This window comes from Herpailurus yagouaroundi, unplaced genomic scaffold, assembly GCF_014898765.1.
Source record: "Herpailurus yagouaroundi ecotype Mexico unplaced genomic scaffold, PumYag 159, whole genome shotgun sequence".
In the NCBI taxonomy this organism is placed as follows: domain Eukaryota; kingdom Metazoa; phylum Chordata; class Mammalia; order Carnivora; family Felidae; genus Herpailurus; species Herpailurus yagouaroundi.
Genome location: NW_024412400.1, coordinates 53,615,962 through 53,638,392, shown reverse-complemented (window position 1 = coordinate 53,638,392; position 22,431 = coordinate 53,615,962). Strand labels below are relative to the sequence as shown.

At 38.0% G+C, this 22,431-nt stretch overlaps 1 protein-coding gene across 2 annotated transcripts in view; it reads right to left on the bottom strand.

Annotated features, from left to right (window-relative positions):
* The window catches only part of SCHIP1 (schwannomin interacting protein 1), a 761,580-nt gene that overhangs the window by 549,808 nt on the left and 189,341 nt on the right, over nt 1-22,431 (bottom strand). The window contains exon 4 of one of the 2 annotated variants that reach the window (XM_040480610.1): nt 14,616-14,751. In XM_040480610.1, the coding sequence (XP_040336544.1) occupies nt 14,616-14,751 (136 nt within the window). Of the gene's footprint in view, nt 1-4,298; nt 4,551-14,615; nt 14,752-22,431 lie in introns of those variants that run through there. The other variant, XM_040480611.1, reaches the window with a different exon arrangement.

Here is a 22,431-nt window from a genome sequence, read left to right as displayed (position 1 = left end):
TTTTTAATGTTTATTTACTTTTGAGAGAGAGAGCCACACAGAGTGCAAGTGGGGGAGGGGCAGAAAGAGAGTGAGACACAGAATCCGAAGCAGGCTCCAGGCTCTGAGCTGTCAGCACAGAGCCTGACACGGGTTCAAACTCACGAATGTTAAGATCATGACTTGAGCCAAAGTCCGACACTTAACCAACTGAGCTACTCAGGTGCCCCATAAGTTGTACATATTTTAAATTAAAAAAAATTCTCCTTAAAACTTCCACTGATTTCTTAGCATTGGGGGTCCTTCGAGGCCACATACCCCATAGAAATTCCCTTGCCTGGTAATAAAAAACCTGCTTTTCAGCTCTAACTTTGTAGCTGATCAACTATCTGACCTTTGACAAGCTGTTTCTCCTCTCCTGAATGAAATTTCAACTATGAAATGAGAGGTAGGAAAACAAATAATGTTTAAAATCGTTGATAAAAATAACAGAAACTTATTACACACCACTGGAGACTTATCTCTAGGCTAACTCTAATCATTAGTTAACACTATTTTGATAAGGCTACTTAACCAGAAAACATGTACCAATTTGTATAATTATTTCATCCACAGTTTTTTATCTTCTCAAAGGTATCAGGAAAAAAAAACTTCAGTCATACTGAAGTCCAGATACAATGCCTTTATTAATATTCCCAGTAATTCAAATAAAACTTAAAATTTGTAAATTTGTATGACTTGCTCTAAGGCACTGAAGTTTGATATTCTTTTCTAATTCAAATTGTTATGCTGAGTCTATCTTTGAGCAATTATTAAAATATATAGATACCATATCATGGATTATCAATAGACCTGCTCTCTATCTATGCCAAAACTATGATCAGCCCAGTATAGTTCCATTAGTTCCAGTGCATCCAAAATGAAGACCTAGGTGAAGAAACCTTTCTTTCCTGCCACTGTGGTGCACAGGGGTCAGAGACCAAGCACCAAAACAGCATCCTGGAGAAATATGCTATTGAGATCACTGCAGAATGTTGAATTCAAGATGGGTTTTCCACCAAGATGGGTCTTATTATTGATGTCAGGCACCATGAAATGTAGTGTGTTGAGTGCCGAAGTGCCAATGAGATGATGCCAAAGATACAAGTAAGATGAAAAGTAAGAGCACACAACAAATTAGGCAGGATTAAAATGACCTGAATTCATCCTAGGTAACTGGCTGCCCAGGTAGGCGGTTGTGTTTTCTGTGCTCTGGTTTGAGTTTACTGATGGGAGGGAGCCAGATTCATTTAGAGGTGCTGGGATTTAAAAGACTAGTTAAAATGAGAAATGCATGGTATTCAGACTTATTTCTCTTTGGAGGATATTTCTGTTCTTTCAGATACTTGGATAGCTTCCTTAGAAAGTCTCTAAGCTCTCTTCAGTTCTCTGAAACAGTTCAGATTACCCCTACAGTTTCTAGTAATATTTAATATAAATTTCACATCAGTTAGGTCATATCTACTTAGGCCCAACATGTACTATAAAGTAAGAATGTGTCTTGTGAGTAAAATTGGGAGAGTGAAGGAACACTCGATGGTAAAATAGGATAACTAAAAACAAAAATCATTTGATGGAAATCCCTATGCAGAAGCATCAACTCAGAGTGATTCTCCAGGAAGCTGAAGAACTGCCCTTGGGCACCTGATATCACCCTATCCATAATGCTAGAAATTTACTAAAACCCAGAATCCATTTGCAACCAATTAGGGTCCTGCTTCACTAAAATAATCTCAAGAATCCATATTTCCCTCTAAGAAACTACCCTTTGGGATTTTCTTACAACACATTCCACTTTCAGTCTCTCCCCTACTGAAACTGGTCCTGATGGGACTCTAGCTAGAAGAGATGCTTCTGATTGGAAGCTGTGATGGAAACTGAGGCAACAGAAATGAGTCTGTGACTACCTGGAATGTAAGAACAATTTCCAAAACCAACTTAACTTTCTTAGTTCCAAAAATAGGTTGAAAATAGCTGTAAGAACCACACCTGCCAATCAGCTCTCCCTATATTCAGCCACCCTGAAGAGCATCCTAACTAGGGTGGTTTTCAACTAAGTAAATATGCCCTTAAATCCTTTTTAATCAAAGGTTATCAAGCCTTTGCAATGGTGGGTGGACCATGAAAAAGAGATCCATGAGCATATTTTTGCATTGGCAAGAAAACAAAAATGTCACTCAACTAAATTTAAGATTGTTCACACACATCTGCTACCACCAGAATGTTATAAACAAGAAAAAGAAGAAGAAGAAGAAGAAGAAGAAGAAGAAGAAGAAGAAGAAAGAAAGAAAGAAAAAAAGAAAGAAAGAAAGAAATGTGAATGGTTCACAGTCTAAATAGCTCTAAATATATTTCTATTGTTCAGATGACTTATGTTATTTCAACAATGATTGAAAGGCTATCAAAGCGGAAGCCAAAACATGTTTGTGGTGTATCATACAGCAACAATTTTTGGTTAAATAAATACACAGACAACCATATCTCAACTACAAAATGGATAATGCTAGATAGCTGTTATTATAAAAACATCACTAAAATGTGTGCAAAACAAAATATAAAATGCTACACTTCTGACAATATCAGAATTGAATGACATCCTTGAGAGACAAATACTGAGACAAAGATTGCAGAGAATAAATTTCTGAATCAGGTACATTTCCCCCCCCCCATTTGAGGATATAAAACAGATGTGTTTTGTGATATGAGCCTCAAATCCTCTAAATTAGAATGTTGCAGTATAATCAGCCAGAATGATCTGTCCAAAGTCCACTACCAGCAGAAAATGAATGCAGTTTATCATAAAGAAATAAAGTTTTAAAATCACAGAGGTGCACTCAACAGTATTTTGATAGTATGAAAGGCACTCCTTATTCATCTGTAAAAATCAAAGCAGGATTATAAAATTTGGGGAAATGAAACTAAAAGAACTGGAATCATAAATCCACATTTCATTCCCTTCAAAAAGTGGTTTCCTTTAAATATTGACACTAATTAAAGAAATCATCAGTGGATCTATTAAGCCAAGCAGGCAAAAAAGTATAACAAGATCTCCTTAATTTAAAATTAAGTCACATCCTCCAAAATCTTACACTGTCAAAATGTAAATGTAATTTATCCAAAAATCAAATGCCAAATTACTAATGAGTTAAGAAGCAACAACAAATGCACTTGGAAATTATCTATAACAAAAGAATTAGTTATATTTGAAGTAGGGTTTTAGCTAAGTAAATTACATTTACTACTGGTTTTTACATGAGAAGAACTATTTAGGGAAATAAATTCCATATTACAATAATATAAAAAGATAGTTTTAGTAGACTTTAAAATAAATGGTTCATTATAAATAAATGTTCCAAACCTTGCTTAACTGACCTGAGAAAAGATAATTATTTGTTATATTACTTTTTTATGACACTATGTTCTCTTAGACAAATTTGAATAGTTCATCAAAATATCTATTGGGATCATTCTTGGTAGCAGTTTGAAGTATCTTTTCTTCATTGGTTATGTGATATCATATCATAGAAATAACACCTTTGACAGTTTTAAGGAGGGTATTTAAAGATGTTTTTGAATAAACCATTTTTTACATTTCTGGTTTGAACAGTTAAATTAGACTATTTGAAACTAATAAAATATTTCCAATTATGCCTAAAAGTAGGTCTTTAGTGCCCTATCTTTAGTCATTTTATAAAAGCATCTGTCCTTTCCACCTACTATAGGCTTTTACTGTATATATTTTATCCTGTAAATTTAAATTTTTCATAAGTTATTAAATGTCCCCTATGTGTCCCAATATTAGAATACCTAAACATTTGCTCTTTTTGGTAACAGAAATATGAGCTGCAATTTAAAAAATTAAAACTGCCTTTCTAAACACAAATCAGAAACTACTTTTCAAAAAGAGCCTTGTTTTTACAAATGGCAACAAACTGCAAAGTTGGAATTATTTAAATGTGTATAAAGAAATGCTATTTCCAAAGCAATTGTTTTCTCCAACTGCAACGCAATTAATTTACGGTAAATTAAAACAAAAACTTAGATTCTCAAAATTCAAAGCACCATTCACATACCAACTGTTGCGATGAGAAAGTAACTTTTTCAAATTAATATATTAACACTTCCTAATACAATATCTTTAAGTGGTTAATATTGAATTTGAAATGCAATAAAGGTCACCACTTTTTACAGTAGCCTAGCTCAATTAGACTTCAGAGTTTCCTTTCTATGTATGAAAAATATAATACACATAAAATAGATTACATATTTGGGAAACTTACACTGTCAGATGGCTTGCCCTGGTCACAGTCCCACGTTGTCCCACTCTGTCCAGACCTCTCCATGGTGCTGACGAGCTACCCTTGCCCATTTGAGAGGGAAGAGTTACTTATTCGAACTGGTTTTGAAAGAAATCCATAAAGAGTCGCCTGTGTTAGCAAGTAAAGTTATCTGAAGAATTTCTGTAACACATACTACAAAGGAGATGCTTTGCCCTTCAGTTATCAATCACGATGCTCAGACAGCTCAAAGAAGATTTTGGAGAAGAAATCTTCAAGTATTGACAAAAAAGAGAGAGAGCTCTTTGGGAGATGAAGTTTGCTGATTTTCTTCAGTGTTCTTCAAATTGAAAACACACACACACACACACACACACACACACACACACACACACACACACACACAATACAAGGCTACCCAGAGAACAGAGGATTCCGAAAAGTTCTTGATCTTAATGCAGAAAACAAGCTCCCATTAGTCCAAAGCATCCAATTCACTTCATCCTATCATTGCATCTACTTTTTGATAAAAAATAGTAAAATGAAACAAAGCTCAGAATTCGACAAGGCACTGCACACACTATGTAAATAGATATGCCTCACTGTAGCCTTAGCTTCTGTCTGCTGAAGATTATCACAGCAGAAATCAGGCTCTTGTGGCTTTCACAGATTATCTCTTTCTGAGGCTGAAACGTATAAAGAGCCACATGACACCCAATGATGTCATCTCTAAAGCAGGTCACAGTTGCTGCTGTATGTAGATGAAGTCCTTCTAGTGAAGTGTTTGGCATAGTGATTTTCTTGAAAATCTACTTGCATTCAATAGCATGGTCTTCTATCAATATCCGTAACCCTATCAAAATACTGGCATGAAGAGAAAATCAATTTATTGCTTACATGTGAAGCAGCATGTCTGTTTAAGGTAAAATCAGCTTCTGCTGCCACTTTAGGAAATGAATAATTGTAATTAACTCATGGCAAATATAGTGAAGAAGGAGCTGTTACGGGAGCTAGACAAACTGTAGAGACACAGAATTTACCCCTAAAACACTTTTCAGAATTTTTGGCAAGTTAAAAAAATTATTCTTCTTAAAATCAATCCATGAAAATGGCAAAATAAAAATTAATTCAACTGTCTTCAACTTCTGACACCATTTTATGCAACTAAACTTTAAAGATGTTTCAAAGACATAAAATCCTTTCACTACCTGAAAGGATCTGAGTACGTTTTCAAATGTTGGCAGGAAACTTTAACTTATTACTTTTAGATATTTTTCAACTCTGAATAAAGTAACAATTAAAATTTTAACTATAACCCGTATATGTACCTGGTGATGGTATGTATACATATTATTTTTAAAAATGTGTAATAATGAGAAATGCCCATTTCCACTTTAGGTGATGTATTTCTTTTCTCTTTCTCAACTATGTAGTCACACATCACACATTTTAGAATTTTCAGTCATAGTTGACATTCCTGTCAGCTAATAGTTAAGTCATCGGATCCCCCGTTTATGCCAACTAAATAATCTTCATAAATGTGAAGAGTACTCTGAAACTAATCTAATCAGTTTATTGAATGTATCGCCTTTTAATAAAAACCCAAATGGATCAAACAATAGAAACCTTCCTTGAAGAGCACAGTACACTGAGGAAGAGAAAACAGAATTTTCTACACAACTAATGCCACTGGGAAAATTCCATTAAAACAATACTGATTGTTTTGGTATCAGATCAGGAAAAATTTGCTTCAACACCTCCCCAAGTGTATTGATGCCATGCTATAATCCTCTCCATGATTGAAATAAAAATTGGAAGAAATATTAATCACCTGGATGTTCTGGTCACGTAAGTTTACTAAATAAAATGTTATATATTTTTTTGCAATTCCTATAACATAGTGATTTTTATACTTTAAAAAAATATTACTTGGAGGATTGCCTGGAACATTTTTTTTAATACAGAATCTCAGGACCCTTCTCAGATATTCTGATGCAACATATTTGCTGTGGTTCTGAAATCTATATTTTTTTAAAAGTTCCCAAAGTAATTCTTATTTGGAAAACACTGCAATAATTGATATAGTACAATGTACACAATCTTTAAAAAAAATCACAATAGGCAAAAAAAATTTGATATTTATCATAATAAAAGGCCAAATTGTTGCTACATGAAGCATCCAATGTTGGGAGGGGCCCTTCTTCTCATGTCCTCAGGTTTCCATGAGGAAGCACTTTCCTAAATATTCCTAGCCTCTGACTTCCACACCACAATCCTCTCCATGAAGGTAGAAAGGTAGGCCTCATTGGAGGATTGGGCAAAGGGACTGGGTAGCCCAGGATCATTCTCTCTCCATTTTTCTATGGGATCCACATCCCTGTGCAAGATCTGTGGGGTGAGTCTGACAGTTTTCAGTGCTTCCCATGATTGGTAAGTTTCCCTACAAAGGTCAGCTCAATGGTGCCATAAGTCAGTTACACCCTCAAATCCAAGTTTGACAGTAAGTAAAGATGAGATTTTGGTATCACTCTTCCTAAATCTCTTGCCTTTCAAAATAAGTTTCCAAATCAAGAAGGGAAAAGGAGTTATTTATTGGCTCCCTAAAACTACATCTTCTGACACTCGTCCTTTTTATTTAAACCCTGCCAGCCAGTTAATGTAACCAGTTTTACATGTGAAGTAACTTAATAATATTTGCATTTGCATAATACAATTCTATGATAAAGGCCTATAAAAAGGAGTATAAAAATTTCATTGGAAGTTCTCAAAATGCATTGTTCAACTCATATTAATTTTATTATTGAGCCAGTTAGAAACTCCAGCTCTTGGAATTTTTCTTCAATAAGTACTAATTCGAGAACAGTGTTTACGGAGTGTTCCATGGATTAATAGTTCAATAAGATGTGACTCTTATTGGGTTTCATGGTCACAGAAGTTTGGAAAACATGAAAAACAGTACCCTACCCTCCTGCAAATTCAAAATGTGTATTAGCTTACAAAGGCTCTAAGAGGTCCTGAAGTAAATAAATGGGTTTATTTCACCCTTCCTCCAATTAACATCCATCAATATCCTATAAAACTAATATTCCAGGCACCACATCATGGGAAATTCTTCTCTAGAAGATATTTCAGCAGATTTTTATTAATAATAATACCTCAACCTTCTATACAACTAATCAATAAAATGTTATTATCTCCTATAAGTTACCAGTGCATCTGTGAGAAGAGTTGCCAACCATGACTGAGGAATTATGTAAATTCTGCAAGAGCAGGGGTTGTGTGTATTTGGATGATTGTGTCTCCAGGGCTCGGCAAAGGCCCGGCACACAGGCACTCAGATATTTGCTGAATAAGTGAATGGATGATGTAGACCTAATCCAGGGATATGAATAACTACCCCATCCCCAATGATGTCTTACTTCCAAAAAGAAAGGAAGTCTGAAAGAGCCTTAGGCCAAAGAGCTTCCAGAATAAAGGGAACACAATAACAGATCTCACTCTAGTTCTATCACATTCAACTTCTTCTTGGATCCTAAAGCATCTTTCATACTCACCCAATGAGTGAAACACTGATTTGTAATACTAAAATTGGATTTTATAACAAAGAGTACACTCCGGGTCTAACAAGGGGATTTGACACTGTATCTCACCAAAGCTGTAGAATATGGACAGGACCTATGTGAGGACAAATGCTGAGACTGGACTTGAGGTAAAGTACAAAGGAAACAAGTTCCTTCTCAACTCTCTTTATCAAAAGTAAAATGCTTAATGCATCTGGGAGGACTTATTATATTGCTATGGATGAGTCAGTTATCAAACAATGAACTGTCATTTTGTATATAATTTGGAACCCAGAAAATGATTGCTATTAGTAGTCCTTTTAAAAAAAATTGATCCCCAAACTGAAACAACATGCTTACTTTTATTAAGAAAAATGTCCTCAAATCATTATTAAAAGGATAATTTGTGGGACACCTGGGTGGCTCGGTAGGTTAAGCGTCCAACTCTTACTTTAGGCTCAGGTCTTGATCTTGTGGTTTATAAGATGAGCTCTGTAACTGTGCTGTAGTGCAAGGCCTGCTTGGGATTCTCTCTCTTCCTATCTCTCTGTCCCTCCCCCACTCGCACTGTCTCTCTCTCTCAGAATAAACATTAAAAAAAGGATAATTTGAGAAAAAGAATCTATAATATCAACCGATATTCAAAGATATATAAAGGAGTGTTTTGGCATAAAGATAAATATCTTTATATAAAATTTATTTGGGGCACCTGAGTGGCTCAGTTGGTTAAGCGGCCAACTTCAGCTCAGGTCACATTCTTGCAGTCCGTGAGTTCGAGCTCTGTATCGGGCTCTATGCTGACAGCTCAAAACCTGAAGCCTGCTTCAGATTCTGTGTCTCCCTCTCTCTCTCTGCCCCTCTCCCACTCACACTCTGTCTCTCAAAACTGAATAAACATTTAAAAAATTTATAAAAATATATTCAAACTGTCACATATGGTCATATATTATATAATGTAATTTCTAAAGCTTTGAGAAAAAAAAATTGTTCTCTAAGACTCTGGTTTGATGAAAAGAGAACCAGATCTAGTTTTATGCAAGTACCAAGAAGTCTCTTTTTACATATGATTCCTATATTCACTGAACCAAAATTTTGGGATGAATAGACTTATAATTTGTGCTATTTGGGGGGTCTGAGAGGCTGGGTGGGAGATAGAGTTTGAGTACTGAACATTAAAACTCATGGGCTTAAGTTTATAACAACAGCTGGGCATAATATTGTAACTTGTCCCTGACCTGGAAAATCTAGGTTAGTAAATTATTAAGTAGCACAAGGCTTACATTCTCTATCATTTCGCAGCTTTCAAGACTATACTGGAAGACGTCCTCAGAAATCCTCCTTTAGAGTATGGGTTCCCCCCAAAACAAGTGTGACTTTCTAAGAAGACTTTATCCTTTTAGTTACAAGATTGTTCCTGATATATTTAAAGCCTGGAGGTTGTAAATCTCAAAACGGGCAATAAAGCTTGAGGGTAATAAAGCAGTTTGAATGTAGCTGTACAGGTCATGTTTGGCAGGCAGAAGCAGGACTGGCCTTTGGTAGCATACTTGGGCAGGTGTGACAGGTCACCTGGCTGCCTGTTGCTAACTCTTCCAGCTACTCTTGCTAAAATCTAGAGCAACCCCAGCAGCCCCAAACATAGGAGGGCTCCATGGACTTCTCTTCAGGAAAAATGAAGTAATGGAGTCTTTAGCTGGCCCAGACCACACTAATCTTTGAACCTGCTCAGAACTGTAATTCTTCCTCACCAGGAGTGAAGTAAGGCTGTGTGGCTAGAGTTCCTTGTGGCTGGAAGGGTGCCTTTGCATTGACCTGTCTGAGAAGTGAGGCCAAGTAACCCATTCACCCCAACATCCTGCAGATTCCGTTTCTTTTTTCCCAAATCTGAAGGGAGGAGAGTGACCTAGGCTGGCTTTTATTGTGTACATGGGTGTGGTCTCTCAGGAGAGGCCTAATCACTGAGAAGCAAAACAACTTTCAACCCAGTTTTAACTTTGGACCTTGAATATTAATCTTTAAAAGAAGCAACACTAAAACAGATGCTTGATGTATTACTTCTGTACATTACTGTAATGTACAGTTCCAATCCTAGAAGAAAAAACACATATATAATTCTCATGGATTCATTTGGTGAATCAGAAGCAGGAGCTGTGCCCCTGAATGGGAATCAAGTTAACATTTCCACTCCTGCCGTTCACAAGTTTTGCAGTGTTTTGAACACATAGAGTGTTTTCAAGAGCAGAATCAGAATCCACTGACATTTATCAAGAGACTTCAGGGTCCCAGGCTCTGTGCTATGTTTCACATAGGTAATGCCAATTAACCTTCACAGCAATACCAACCCATCTCTAAGGTGGGTGTTATTTCCAGTTTGCAGATGAAGAATCGTTTCTCAAGTGGTACATCTTAGACTCAAAAAAAAACTATGGCAGAGCTGCTATTTAGTTATGTTCCCTTACTAAGCCAGGGCCTCATTCCATGAGCCACAGAGCCCCCTATAGGGTGATAGTAACACAGGAACCAATGGAAGTAAGCAGGCGTGGCCAGGAAGGAAGATCCAGGCAGAATGAACCAAACAGGACTGAAAATGTCTCCAAACAATCCAAAAATATTTCTGGGTTTATCCGAGGGGTATGCTAATGACTTGTGAAAAGGTTATCAAGTCATTTAGAATGTACCATTCTACAGTTTCTTTACATGATATTCTATTAGACAAATTACAGATTTTTCAAAACTGGGAACTAAAAGAATAAGTAATATGAAATTGGTTCATAAAATACACAAATCATTTTCTACTGTTGTCTTCTATGCAATAACTAATATTTTTTATGATAAAAAGTTCTTTTTTTCTCATTTTGATACCCATCAGCTCCACTTCCCAATAACTTGCTGCTCAAAATTGCTATTTCTAAAACAATTTTTTCTGTTACCTCATGATACAGTGTGGGATAAGGACATTTAATATGCAAATTGCTAACATAACTTAATATATCTTCCCTCATGTTGCTCTTTAATTTGGCATTGAGCAGCTGAGGCTTGAGGTTTTAAGCAAAGAGCACCGTATGAGGCAATTTATAAAATGAAATGAGGATTATTTTTTCAATTATTTCCTGTTTTTAGTTTATTTATTTTTGAGAGCGAGAGACAGAGAGCGAGCACACACACAAGCAGAAGAAGGGCAGAGAGAGAGAAAGAGAATCCCAAGCAAGCTTCATGCTGTCAGTGCAGAGCCAGGCATGAGCTTGATCCCATGAACAGTGAGATCATGACCTGAGCCAAAATCAAGACTCGGAAGCTTAACCAAATGAGCCACCCAGGCGCTCCTCAATTATTTCATTCAGAGTTTATACCTACTAAATTGTAGAATAGTCTTAGAAATGCATTGATGCACTGATTATTTCTTCCTCTGCTTGACCATGTCTAAATTCAGGCTTATTTTCAAGTGGTACAATATTGTAGACTAGTGAAGCATAACGGCTTCAGCCCAATGAGTAACTCAAGGCAAATTAGTTATCTCTTTAGGTCTCATTTTCATCATCTGTAAAATGGAGATAATAATAGCACCTCCTTCCTACGGTCATTGAAAGGATTAAATGAAATAATCTATGGAAAGCATTAGCAAGGTGCCTGTCAAATAACAAGTGCTCAGCTCTTATTAAGATGATGATTTTGAGAGCTCATACTGAAATATTACTGTTCTTATATATTTTAGAGCAGAAATATTCTAAGAACTATATTAACCATTATGCTTAGCCAAAACAGAGCAAAAGCATACAAGAGAATCATTCTCAGCTCAGCACAGGGATTCACCCTGATCAGGTTGCTGGCTTCCCATGCAGCACCTGCCTGGGGCAGGCAGCTATTGCGGGCAGTAACTGCAGTTATTATAGACATGGGGCAGGCAGAGCAGCTGGAAAGGCCCACAGGTTAGACAAGGGCAGACTGGCCTCCAATTGAGGCTGTGTTAGAGGACAGTAGAGGGTTAGCACTTGGGACAAGACAGGCAGCTGATCAAATTCACGAAGACATACAATGGTCTAGGAAGCAATAGTGAGAGATCAAGCCCAAAGAGGGCTGAGTTCAGCAAGCTGGAGGTATCTGGTAGGAGTCAGGGTCCCAGAAAATCTGCCAGGGAGATATCTCCTTGAGAGCATTTGACTTGGACTGAAGGCTTTTACCCCTAAAATTCCAAATGGACTCATTGGTTATTAGAGGAAGCTCATCTCTTTATGACAGGCTTAGCCGAAGTGGTCCAGAGCTCACTCATCCTTATCCCCTCCATAAACTTGAGGTCTACTCATTAAAGAGTAGTAAAACCAAGTCTTCCTACTTGGAACTCCCTGAGAGTATATATGAACCCAGTGGGTCTGGTAAGCTGATCAAGGTGGAGCACGGTCACTTTCCTTTCATGGGGTTATGACCATCAAAAAATGTACGAATGAATCTTCTGAAAGAGGTCCCAGCAAAGTGATGATCGTGGGAAATAAGACCCTAGCTAGACATACCAGTCCAAACAACTAAGCATGAAGTTTTAAAGAATTATGAATTGGAAATTTTATCTGCCTGACAAACTAGACACTTGGAAGTGTCCCAACAACTTATATTTGCATATTTTATTTTGCATATTTAGTGTCATGCCACCACCACTATCAATGCCACAGTTGTTATAATCAATAACCTCTACTGGAACTCTGGGCAGGGTCTGTTTGCTTTCTGAAGCTAATTCCGATAATGTTTTTTGAAAATGTTTTGATTCTCACAAAACATTTAGCCAATCGGGAATGAACCAGACTTCCACGCAATGAAGAGAGTTATCCTTGTCCCAGGAGCACAGAGATAAGACACGATGATATGGTGGTGGAGCAGGATGCCACTCCCAATTCATTCTGAGACACTTTACAGGAAACAAAATTGCTGGGGACATTTGAGAGAGGAAATCTGCTCTACTAAGAAACATCAGGGGACCTGGAGGCCAGGGTAAATTAAATAAGGTAGAACTGTTAGCAAAGCTGTGCAAAAGATATTTCACATCACATTTATGTGATGACCCATGAGGGAAGAATGTGCATTTATGTGCAAAGATTCTTAAGGTGCTAGGATGTAAGTGGTGTGGCAGGGTAAATGTAAAACAAAAATAGATTATTTCAGAATTTCAATAAAGTCAAAAGGTTAACCACCCTAAAGCAATACTAAAGCCATCAGGTAACACTGGACACTGCAATGGATGATACTCTCAGGAACTGTGACTAGCAGAAAGTACAAAGGCAGTGAATGCAAACCTTTTAACTCAGAGGCAGAATGATTTCTGATATTTAGCTTTCATCATTCAGATCAAATCTTCAGTCATTTAATTTCTATTAAATTAATTCTATTGTTGTTGACAGCAAAAGCATCCTAAACACTCAATTTTCATATTATTTTTGACTTGCAAACAATGAGATAAACACACACTTTACTTAAACATTTTCCAGTGTGGCTCATCAGCGCCCTCTCGTGACAGTGACACCAGTTAAGACAATTCATTCCCTCTAAAAATTGCTTTAAAAAGGTACAGATTCACTATTTGCTTTCTACTGTCTGCTAAAAACAGATCTTCTGCTACTGTTTTTTGCACAGCTACAAACTCAACTTGCTGCTCGCCTTTAGAATCCATAACTAGATAAAACCATATATTAAAGAACATGCAACGTAATCATCTGAAAACATGTCAAAGCAACCTTTGCTTGATCCCAATGTGAATACATTATTTTGGCCGCTGGGAAGCCTTTTTACCACTGAATAAACATGATTACAAAGTAGTCAAGAAATTTTTTTTTAGTAATATACTTGTATAGTTACTTCATTTCTCTTCCTAACTTCTTTCTGTGTATTCCAGTGGCTGTCATAATGATCACAAGGGCCATATCCACAAAACTCTGCATTACAGTTGCCTGATCAGTTATTTACTACCACATTTGGGATGTTTTTTTGGTCTGTCTGTTTTTGTTGTTGCTGTTAAGACTTTCAGCAGATGTTTCCATTCCTAAAACCTGTACCTGGGGTTCTTAAACAGCTGGCCTCTGGGACAATTGTGATCTGCAGGCAGGATCTAGTTACATTTTAAATTCTCTTACTAGTTGCCAACATTAAAAAGTTTGAGTTTCTGACATCCCTTGAAAGAAGAAACCACATTTGCCAATGTCTGTCCAGCATCCCCACATGGCAGCACATCCAGGAGTCAAGTGGGGCTACCCCTTTAGGTGAGGCCTGTGCTCTTCAGTAGCCAGCGACAACCTCATCCACATCAGCCACCTGGCCCCTGTAGGCATTTGAATTGCAACCCCTGAGTTTGTGACCCCTTTCAATTCTTCCTGTAAAACATCTCTCTATAATCCTTATAACCAAGCTAATCTTCTATCATATTAGCACCACAAAACTCTACCAGAAGCACAGACTAAAGGGAACATACTGTTAAAAAGAAAAGGAAAAAGATATTCTTGGTAACAGAGGAATGCAAACACACGTATGAGTAAGTTTAGGTTGAGGTCAAATGCAACTGATTTCTCTCAGACTTGATGAAGTACACTTTGTGCTTATGAATCATGTCTTCATTCTGAGATGACAACACCCTCACCATGGGTTCAAATATAGCAAATAAACAATGTAGATCCTCCTATCAATGAACCACCTGCTCACATCTTGAGATTCCTTTCTTGGAATCAAAGACCTGGCGATCAAATGATTGGCCAGTTAGGCCATAAAAAGGAAACATGGCACTCACGGGTGTGCTGCTGTCTGAGAAGGTGTTCATGCTGACAGAGCTGCTCAGCTTCTCTGAGGACACAGAGGATGGGGACGGGCTCCTCTTCTCCAGAGGGTCCTGCCTCTGCAGGTACTCACGCCAGGCTCTCTGAATGCTGGGGAAAAAATAAATAAATAAAAGCACATGCACTGTCATTCCCTGGTCACAGCCCACAGTCTCAGAAAAGCACAAGGAGTCTGAAGGAATTGGCTTTGGAGACAGGGAAAATGTAACACATAGAATGTAACAGAAAATCAGAAGACCTGTACTGTTTCTCTATTTTACTGGTTTGACATTCACACACTTGACTAAGCTAAATCAGTCTCTCAGGCTTAGTCAAAAAAAATCTTAGCAAAAAAAAAAGTCATCGAAGTGAAACTAGTTTGCATGTATAAATGTACTTTGATTTATGGGACCCAAAATCTTTCAATTTCTCATCCTATATTTCAAATGAGAATAATAAATAAGCTGACATATCTCTTACTTGTTCACTAACACAGCATTCTTGAGAGACCCTTCTGTGCCAAGGTCAGCCCTAGGCTCTGGACAGTGACTTCAATGTAGCCCTAGGGGGTGCCATTCACACAGACCTCAAAATGAAGGGAATCCCGTGTTACACAGTGTAGTCTACATGGCCAAATGCAGTGGCCCGGTTCTGGGACAAGACAGTCAAAAGCCCTGGGTCATGCATTTTTACATACTGTGGAAGGAAACAGATGGTATATAATAAGTAAATAAAGAAATGGATATGGGGCATCTGGGTAGCTCAGTTGGTTGAGTGTCTGACTTCGGCTCAGGTCACGATCTCACAGTTGGTGAGTTTGAGCCCCATGTCAGGCTCTGTGCTGACAACTCAGAGACTGGAGCCTGCTTTGGATTCTGTGTCTCCCTCTCTCTCTGCCCCTCTCCTGCTTACACTCTCCGTGTCTCTCAAAAATAAACGTTAAAAAAAAATAGAGAAGACAGAATATCTGAAAATGTTACATACTACTCAAAAAATTAACACATGATTAGGTAGCTATTTGAGATTTTACCCTTTAAGAAAGCTTTTTATTTCCTGTGATTAGTATCAAAACCAAGTCATCTTCTGCTTTGGGTAACAGAAAACTCTTCTTTATGAAAGCTAAGTAATTTGTTTCCACTTGGACTGGTTTCTAATCTTTGAGATTAACATGTAGTTTTACATAGGTGATCAGTGAACACAATCCATCCTCTTCTGGGAATTATAATGCCTAACATGAAGACCAATTGTCAAGATTCAGCCATTTAAGATAGTTTTAAATAGATGTACTAATTCCATTACTATCTCTTCTAGACTTCTAGAAGTATCTGATCTTCTGTAATTCTTCCCACACATAAAGTGGTTAAAGTTGTTTCTGTGTAAACAAACTGATTTATTTTCACTTGACTAGAATGGTTCAAAGACCATTAATTCTCAGTAGCCAGAGGATAGAAAGGACACAAAAATGCGAACACGCTATTGAATTTGTATATGTTCCCTAATTTATTAAGGCTCTAAATTATAATGCTCAAAGTAAAATCCAGAAGTTGCAGCTAAATGATATCTTGAAATAAGAGGCCAAGATCCCCCAAAGCTATGAAACATAAGCTTCAGGAGCCCTCATGGGCCGGAAGTTTCTTCTAAGACCCTGTGAGCATTTCTTCATGGTTTGCATAAAATTGCAAAAGTAGATATCTTTTAGGGTTTTTGTAAGTATCCTCTAAATTATGTATATACTTCAGACCCTATTAAAGCAGGATATGGCCCTGCCTTGGGTTATATGTGGTTACTGTTTTATTACACAATGCTTGCTCAAAATACTTAATTACTTAGTTACTTAACTTATTTACTTATTTATTTAAGGATTTTAAACAGAATCTCAGAGAAAGTTCTGCAAGGGTTATGTAGTCCTGTTGCTTCTTCAGGGACCCATTTTATTAGGGAGTAGCATACTTTTGGAAGCTGTTAATAATTTCTATATCATCTGAAGTGTTTGGGGTCTCCCAGAGTCCTGCCAACAAGTTCTGCCATTTGAAGGCACCTAAAGTCCATAAACCTGCCCATTAAGGGCTTAAAAAACATGATATTTTTATAGGCTATTTTAAAAATATGAAATGATAAGCCATAGAATACCCACAAATTTATATTCGAGACATTCCTCTCTCTCTGACTCTCTCTCATCACCGTCTTGATTATTTAGAAATACAGAAAAAAACTGTAGCAGCCATTTGAGATATTATATTGTAGTTTGTTGAACACTAGGGGGCAGTGTGACACCTTTAAAAACCAAATAATACTGGGCAAACTGATGTGAGATCTGCAAGGTGAATTTGCACTTAAACCATCCCCTTTCCCTTCCAAGTTCTGTGGTATCTGGAAAGTGACATATCAGTTTTCCTTATAGTCAGACAATGTTCCTTAAGAAGACAATATTCCTTTATTCCTAGTGGATGGATATCCTCTTTTAGTTGACAGAGAATGTGTCAAGATTAAATACTTTTAAAATATGTATTAAAAACTCCTATAAGCCTCCTCGCTTCCTTAATAAAAAATCTAATTTAATTTTTGAATATTTGTCTCACCATCCTTGTCCACATATATGGAAACAATTTTACTTAGTTGAAGGTATATTATACTATATTTTCTTCCTTTTTAACTCAGAAGTTAAAAACGAGAGGCCAGCCACATCACTATTATCTAAATTGTGACCCTGGATATTTTTACATGTGGAATCATGTTATTACTCCCTGAATCATAGGAAACTGTTTACATCACACACTCTTTACTCCCATTTGACCACACCGATGAGACCTTTGATGATTAAATTGTTCTAATATTAGTTCTCTAAATACAATCTCCAAATGTTATTTTACCATAAGAGGGAATTAAAACAAAATGTAGAAGCCCTCATCCATCAGACATGGGAAATCACTCTTCATCCTTCTTATTATAGCTGTACCACAATTCCTACTCACGAGTCACCTTTAAGGCTGCAAAGTAAACCCTGAACACCACCAACTACCTTGAATTTTTACTTCTAAAACTAAAACTAAGCTGTGCTATCAGTATAATTCTTCAAAGGCTGGTTGCAGTAAAGGAGCACATTTTGTGTGTTCCTATATTTTGAATTATAAATATAGAGGTTTATTTCAAAGTAGATGATAAATAAATTTTTCAATAACTTTTTTGCTTGGTCAATTCCTATTTATCTTCTATCTCAGGAATAATCGCCCACCTCTGCCATCTCTATATACATCCCTATCTGTTTTACAGTGCCAGTGGCTCCCCCAAGCACTCACAGCCACTTTGGGACTCACAGCCTGTGCAGTCCTGGTTGTCACTGGATGCCCTTACATAGAAGATGTCCTTATCTCAAAGACAAAGCTCTGAGAGTTGGGATGCTTAGAGGAGATTTGAGGGAGTCCTGGTACTTTAATTAGACTTGTAGGATATATGGGATCTAGATTGGTAGGAAGGAAGAGGAAAGGTCTTTGGGCAAAGCCTTGAAGTGTGGGTACCAGGCAGAAGGCAGGAGGTTCCTAGAGAAAAGTGGTAGGACATCAGGCTGTGAAGACAGGAAAGGATCCCAGACGTCTCCTGGGGCTAGGCTGGGGGAAGACTGGGCAGTATCTGCTCCTTGTGAGGGGGAACCCCATCTTGACACAGTTGATCATTGCCAGGACTTACTACTTATCAAGGAAAGTCAGAAATCTGGGTTTTTATTTGAAAGTTACTAGTTCTTAAATGTTACCAAATAATTTTTACAATTTCAAAATACATTATGACTCAAGTAGGGCTGAATTTGGAGATGGGAAAAAAAGGCACCATCAAAGAGGCCACAAGTCTGAATATCTTTGGAGATAACATCTAATTACATATAGCTCTTTTACGTGTATTCTCCCATTCAATCCTAACCACAAGTGGGCTTTGAGGAAGATGCTACTATTAACATAGTGGTAGTTTTGCTTGCCCAACGTTAATTTCTCCTTTTTTTTTTTTTTTTTGTTTCAGCCTCATTTTTCTTTGGGGACCCACCAACCCATGGCCAACAATGTTGGGAGAGCCCACACAAGAATAAAGCAAAATGTGTAGAGCAAAGCTTACAGAAAAGGAGCACAGAGATATCTGACGATGCTTGACTCCCTGTATCCCCTGTATCTAGCTGTGCTTGAAGCACATCAGCCCCTGGATGTTTCTGTTAGATGATCTAATATAATCTCTTTTTCATTCGTAAGTTACTTTGAGTTGAGTATCTGTTACTTGCAAACAGGAGTCCTCGACAAGTTTCAGGGAACAAATGGGGGCTAACTGACAGACACAACATTTGGACCAGATCCCCTGTCTCCCCATTACATTGTGTTACCACTTCATGGTTCAGCAAAAGGCAGAAAGGGAGAAGAGAGCAAGATGATGGGTTTGGCTTGTCACATGCTGACTTTGAGTAGGTAAGTAGAACCCCTATTTGTTTAAGCCTGTTAGTTAATTTTTTTAAATTTATATCCAAGTTAATTAGCATATAGTGCAACAATGATTTCAAGAGTAGATTCCTTAATGCCCCTTACCCATTTAGCCCATCCCCCCTCCCACAACCCCTCCAGCAACCCTCTGTTTGTTCTCCATATTTAAGAGTCTCTTATGTTTTTGTCCCCCTCCCTGTTTTTATATTATTTTTGCTTCCCTTCTCTTATGTTCATCTGTTTTGTCTCTTAAAGCCCTCATATGAGTGAAGTTATATGATACTTGTTTTTCTCTATTTTTGCTTAGCATAATACCCTCTAGTTCCATCCACATAGCTGCAAATGGCAAGATTTCATTCTTTTTGATTGCTGAGTAACACTCCATTGTATATATATACCACATTTTCTTTATCCATTCATCCATCGATGGACATTTGGGCTCTTTCCATACTTTGGCTATTGTTGACAGTGCTGCTATAAACATGGGGGTGCATGTGCCCCTTTGAAACAGCATATCTATATCCCTTGAATAAATACCTAGTAGTGCAATTGCTTGGTCGCAGGGTAGTTGTATTTTTAGTTTTTTGAGGAACCCCATACTGTTCTCCAGAGTGCTACACCAGTTTGCATTCCCACCAGCAATGCAAAAGAGTTCCTCTTTCTCCACATCCTCACCAACATCTGTTGTTGCCTGAGTTGTTAACGTTAGCCATTCTGACAGGTGTGAGGTGGTATCTCACTGTGGTTTTAATTGGTATTTCCCTGATGATGAGTGATGTTGAGCATTTTTTCATGTGTCGGTTGGCCATCTGGATGTCTTCTTCAGAGAAGTGTCTTTTCATGTCTTTTGCCCATTTCTTCACTGGAATAGTTTTTAGGTGTTGAGTTTCATAAGTTCTTTACAGATTTTGGATACTAACCCTTTATCTGATATGATGTTTGCAAATATCTTCTCCCATTTTGTCAGTTGCCTTTTAGTTTTGCTGATTATTTCCTTCACTGTGCAGAAGCTTTTTATTTTGATGAGGTCCCAATAGTTCATTTTTGCTTTTGTTTCCCTCGCCTCTGGAGACACGTTGAGTAAGAAGTTGCTACAGCCAAGGTCAAAGAGGTTTTTTGTCCACTTTCTCCTCAAGGATTTTGATGTCTTCCTGTCTTACATTTAGGTCTTTCATCCATTTTGAGTTTATTTTTGTGTATGGTGTAAGAAAATGGTTCAGGTTCATTTTTCTGCATGTAGCTGTCCAGTTTAATCTTTGACGAAGTAGGAAAGAATATCCAATGGAATAAAGACAGTCTCTTCAGCAAGTGCTAGTTAAATTTTCTATGTGTGTTTTAAAACTACCCTAACAGATGTACCATGTTTTCATTATTTGGTGTCTGCCTCAACCCTGTATCCTGATACAAACCTGCCCAAATGCCAGGAACGGGCCGCTGCACGCAATAGGCACGTTCCCCACAGCATTTGCCTGTATCTCTAGCCTGCTTCCACTCCATTCCAGTTTCTTCCTAGTTTGTAACTCCTGACTTCCTTTGATTATTGGTACTTCCTACTTTGACTGTTGGTACTTCCAAAGCATCATGGACCTACGTTCTTCTGGATCTTTCTGCAGGTTCCTTCACCAACACCTATGACCATCTTGACAGTCAGCAACCCCTAACTCCCTCACAGATGGGAATTTGAGCAACTTGGGTCTTGCCTCTATAACACTCTTTACGAAGATTAAGAAGGCACTTTAGAAATAAGGCACACAGAGACTACGGAGTCCATGAAAGAGAATAGCAGCTCTGAAAGATATTAACTGTTCAAAAAGAAGATTAGGCTAATCCAGACAACTCTTTTCCAACAAGTCTTCTTCCTCCACTAGATTGTGAATCTCTTGATGGCAGTGAATACACATGTCCACCATATCGCCACAGTTCTAGAAATACAGTAAGTAGGTGATCAACAAATATGTTTTCCCAACATTGGGTCCCAGACCTCAAAGAAGATAAAGTTTTACCTCATGAAGAGGTGTGCTTAGATACTAAACATTTTTATTACATTCTTCAGTTCTGTGATTTCTATTTGGAACTTTCTTATATTTTCCATCTCTTCACTGAAGTTCTCACTGTGCTTATCCATTCTTCTCCCAAGTTCAGTGATTTTAAGAGCATTACTTTAAACTCTTTATTATATAAATTATTTATTTCTGTTACATTAAAGTTTTTTTTTTTTTTTAACGTTTTATTTATTTTGGAGACAGGGAGAGACAGAGCATAAACAGGGGAGGGTCAGAGAGAGGGAGACACAGAATATGAAACAGGCTCCAGGCTCTGAGCTGTCAGCACAGAGCCTGACAAGGGGCTCCAACTCACAGACCGCGAGATCATGACCTGAGCCGAAGTCGGCCGCTTAACCGACTGAGCCACCCAGGCGCCCCACATTATAGGGTTTTTTTTCTGAGGTTTCATCTTGTTCTTTCATTTGGAACACATACCTCTGTTTCTTCATCTTCCTTGATACTGCCACTTTCCATGCATTAGATGAAACAGTCACCTCTTGGAGTATTAAATGGTCGGCCTTATGCAGCAGAGAAAGCTTATTGTTCAACCTGCCTTAGCTGTTGGCTGTCTCTCAAACCTTTGTGATTGTCCAAGCAGCCTATTTTATTTTTAATAGCTCCCAGTAGTGGAAGCTATGCTAAAATCTCCCTAAAGGGGAGGATCTTAATCAGCACCTAAATTCAGGCCGATTGGAAGCCAGACCCTCAGGCAGAAGCTTTTAAAGTAAGCAAATGTAAACATTCCCGTGGGGCTGCAATTGCAAACTGTGTTGGCCTCCACAGCCAGTTGATCTGGGTAGCAGTTGCAAAATTTGGGACTCCAGGTAAGTGTATTATCTTCTTTCTGGGAGATTTGGCTGAGCTGTAATGAGGCCTAAGGAGAGCACAAAGATGGTATCCCCCAGCCTACGTTCCCTAAGAGTATATCTGTGGCCTGTAGATGTGTGCCAAATCTGAAGTCTGCCCTCTAAGGCCCAAGCTCCACATCAAGCAAGTGTGCTTGCTAAGGGTGTGTTCCATCTGCTGTCTATTCAGGGCCCTGTGGTGGAAGCCTGCTGTCTCTCCAATTGTTACATTCCCATAGGACCGAGGAATGTAAGCCCCCCTGGTCAACAGAACCAAGCGATCAAAGGGTATCTCCTGGGCAGCAGCCACAAAAATCAGGGTACCAGATCTACAGACTGGGATGTAAAGTCTGGCTCTTATACCAGACACATATAAGAGCTCCTGCCCAAGACATGTTACTACTCTGGAGTGTGGCAGAGGGAGGAGAGTTTAAAGGTAGTACCTGG